Genomic DNA, 3,984 nt, shown 5'->3' with positions numbered 1-3,984 from the left:
CACTGAGAGCCCAGTTCTCATTAGGACTTGTCTGATGTGCCCCTCAGCCCCTGCACCCAGAGGTGCCCCTGGGCAGTGTCCTGCTGCCAGGAGGTGTCTGTAGCACACAGCTGCTAGGACGGATCTGTGAGTACAGGCAGGGAGGAGAGCTGAGGACAGAGGAGCTGCTCCTGGCAGGGACAGCTCCATGCAGCAAATCCAGAGGCATGGACAGGAAAGGAGATGGAGCTGTCCCCACAGATGCTTTGGAAGGGGGATTGGGACACCTCCCTGCCATCCCCTGCAGTGCAGACACCTTCCCTGCAGCCACCCCCTGGTCTCCTCTCCCACCCAGCAGAGCCTCTGCCAAGGGATCAGCTTCTCAGCAGCTTGACCCTGCAAGAGTGGGAATTCCATAACACCGAGTGCTTCTACTGGCACAGCAGCATTCCTCTGTTTCCCCTCCAGTCTCTTGCTCCCCTTGATCCTGTCACCAGCTTTGATGGGATGGGCGGGTGGGATTCAGATGCAGCTCAGAGACGCCAGCCCTGTGGGTCTTGTCATGCAGATGTTTCCATGGGAATGAAGTGTCCAAGTCACCTGGGCTCCAGGTGAGGATACAAATGACCCGATTCTGCCTTCAGGACATCCCATCTAAGGTCATTTACATCTTTCCCTAAGGGTTCTTAGGGATGCAGGCTTCCCTCCCCCAGAGCACAGCTCTCCTGCAGCATCGCTGTGATTTCCAGGAGCCTCACAGTGAAGGCACCTCAGTGATGCTCAGGTCATGGAAATGCTGCTGGGTGGCTGCATGCAGACAGTTGCAGGGAGTGTTCAGTGTTCCTGGCTGGGAGGGGAGGGCTGAGATCTTTCTCAGGTACAGTGGGACAGGCTACAGGGGTTGGAGATGTGCACTTGGGAAATGGATTCCATTGCTCAAAGCAGTTTCCAGTTGCTTTTGGGGGGAGTGTATGAAAAGCTCTTTGATATCAGGAGGGGATTTAGCCCTAGACCAGGGCTGTGTTTCAACTGACATATTGCTGTAGGATAGGGCTGGCTCCTCTCCAGCAGAGCCCCCCCACTCCCTGGGGAAGCCTCAGTCAGCCCCAGCAAGAGCATGACAAATCGGACATTAGAAACGTCTTCTTGAAGGGGAGAGGCAGTTTGGAGGATCTATGGGATATGGAGTCCGTTGATAGATTTGGGGAATGAGCTGACCTGTTCCTCTTTCCGCTCAGGAAACGGGGAATGCTGTGGGAAATGGCAAGGGCTCTTCCTCATAGAAGTCTCTCTGAGCTTATAACTGGCGCCTTCTCTTTGGACAGGTCCTATTCCCAGAGGAAGCAAATGCCCAACAGCAGCTCCATCAGCCAGTTCCTCCTCCTGAATTTCACAGACAAGCGGGAGCTGCAGCTCCTGCACTTCTGGCTCTTCCTGGGCATCTACCTGGCTGCCCTCCTGGGCAATGGCCTCATCATCACAGCCACAGTTTTCAACCACCACCTCCACACCCCCATGTACATCTTCCTACTCAACCTCTCCGTCTTCGACCTGGGATCCATCTCCACCACTGTTCCCAAATCTATGGCCAATTCCTTGTGGGATGCCAGGGCCATTTCCTACACAGGATGTGTTGCCCAAGTCTTCTTACTTATCTTCTTTAGCTTATCTGAGTATTCTCTCCTCACCATCATGGCCTATGACCGCTACGTTGCCATCTGCCACCCCCTGCACTACGGGACCCTCCTGGGCAGCAGAGCTTGTGTCCACATGGCAGCAGCTGCCTGGGGCAGTGGGTTTCTCTATTCTGTGCTGCACACAGCCAATACGTTTTCACTGCCCCTCTGCCATGGCAATGCAGTTGACCAGTTCTTCTGTGAAATCCCCCAGATCCTCAAGCTCTCCTGCCCACACTCCTACCTCAGGGAATTTGGGACTCTTGTGTTTGGTCTCTGTTTAGCACTTGGCTGTTTTGTGTTCATTGTGGTGTCCTATGTGCAGATCTTCAGGGTCGTGCTGAGGATCCCCTCGGAGCAGGGTCGGCACAAAGCCTTTTCCACCTGCCTCCCTCACCTGGCCATGGTCTCCCTGTTTCTCAGCACCGGCACATTTGCTTATTTTAAGCCTCCCTCCATCTCCTCCCCATCCCTGGACTTGGTGATGGCTGTTTTGTACTCATTGGTACCCCCAGCAGCAAACCCCCTCATCTACAGCATGAGGAACCAGGAGCTCAAGAAAGCCCTGAGGGAAGGTTTCCATTGGATGTTTCTCAGACTTTTTAAAAATCTCATGTTTCTTCAGAAGTGACTCCCAGGGTATCTAACAGTGGTTGTTTGATTCTTTATAGTCATTATTGTCTTTTGGGGTGTTTATTATGTACTTAAATAACTGTACTTAAATAAACTTAATTCTGACCTCTTCTAAGGAACAAACTTGTTTTTTTCAGCTGTCTACTGATGCTCTGGTTCAATATCACTGGGAGGCAGCTGCTACCGCTTCTGTAAATTGGAAAGATTGTTTGATTTCTTTATCTTCATTGTCATTATCTTTTGGGATTTTTTGTTCTTTTGGTTCTGTCTGTTAGGTTCCTAAATATATGTTCCTAAATATAAATATATGTTATTCATTTGACCTCTTCTAAGGAATGACCTTGCTCTGTCTCAGCTGTGACCTGCAGCTTCCTGCAGACAGATATCTGTGGTTGACAGGGACTGGACCCATCCCAAGGTGACTGATTATCCCAGCTGGATTCACCCCAGGAGAAGGGCTAAATCTAGGTATCTACAAGGGAACACGGATGGACAGGGATAACCAGTCACTACTCGACCTCCCAGACCACACTTCCTCAGCCTGGCCACGAGGATGCTGTGGGAGACGGTGTCAAATGCTTTACTAAACTCAAGGTAGACCCCATCTACTGCCCTACCATCATCTATCCACCGGTTATATCCTCATAAAAGGTGATTAGATGAGTCAAACAGGACTTCCCCTTGGTAAAGCCATGTTGACTGCTCCTAACAACCCTCTTATCCTTGATGGGCCTTGAGACAGCACCAAGGATACATCCTGCCATCATCTTTCCAGGGATGGAAGTGAGGCTGACCAGTCTGCCTCCCTCCCTGACCCTGACAGGTCTTGGAAGATTCTGTCTTCTGACGTAGTCAGCATCCATAGAGAGCTGCATGTACTCTCTCTCCATCAGTGCAGCAGGAACTGGTTGCAGTCAAGATCTCTCTGCAAAGCGACAGGAATTATCTGCAGTGTCAGTAAGATAATGCAGCGTGCTGAACTCTGCTGCTGAGAGAAGAGGGTGCTGAGCACCTTGCTGGAGACACCTTAGTGGTGTGCTGAATGCAGGAGAGACAAATGGATATTCTTTGGAAAGAAAGGCACAAAACTTCTGGTCATTTGTAGAAGTTGAACATTGTTTAGGGATGTTCAGACTGAATAAGCCCTGGAAACATGGCTGAGGTATTGTCTTTGTAAATAAATGAATTTGTGGAAGCCTTTGGGCAGTTAATGGGTTCGACTGATGTTGTGTTAAGAGCAGCAATGCCGAATTCATTGACCCAAGTCCAGTCGATTCAGTGCACTGACCCATCACGATCACAGAGTCACGACTAACGCAGCAAACCTTGAGTCCAGTCGCGTTCTTTGAACTACCATGGCCACACTGAAAAGAGTTGAGTGAGAACTATCACCACTAGCTTAATGAAAGTGGGGTTTATTCAAGTCACTGATACACAGATTCTTTGGATTGCTGGGTATAAATTCACTGTCTGCAAAGCGCTTGTCAATACCAAGGGTCTGAACCACGAACCCATGGAAAGATCTATGGTGACTCTGTAGAGATTTAGAGCTTCCTGGGGAAGCACCAAGGGTCTGAATCTTACCCAGTGGTGTCCCGATGGAGGGGAAGAGAGGCTCAGCCTGTGGACTGATCCCAGGAGTCAGAATAGTGCCCAAAGCTATCTTCCCTAACAGCCTCTCTCCCTTAAGCTATTG

The 3,984-nt window shown here is 50.3% G+C and overlaps 1 protein-coding gene across 1 annotated transcript; it reads left to right on the top strand.

The window, feature by feature from the left end:
* Positions 1-1,326: 1,326 nt before the first annotated feature.
* Positions 1,327-2,286, top strand: LOC311198758 (olfactory receptor 14A16-like; the record flags this gene model as incomplete). The annotated part of the gene is made up of 1 exon (XM_084272762.1): positions 1,327-2,286. One exon carries the CDS (start codon positions 1,327-1,329, stop codon positions 2,284-2,286), a length of 960 nt encoding a protein of 319 aa, XP_084128888.1.
* Between the last annotated feature and the right edge of the window lie 1,698 nt (positions 2,287-3,984).

Source organism: Gallinula chloropus (genome assembly GCF_964237585.1).
Source record: "Gallinula chloropus genome assembly, chromosome: 18".
NCBI lineage: Eukaryota > Metazoa > Chordata > Aves > Gruiformes > Rallidae > Gallinula > Gallinula chloropus.
The sequence above is the reverse complement of the archived record's forward strand: the minus strand, read 5'-3'. Positions and strand labels throughout refer to the sequence as shown.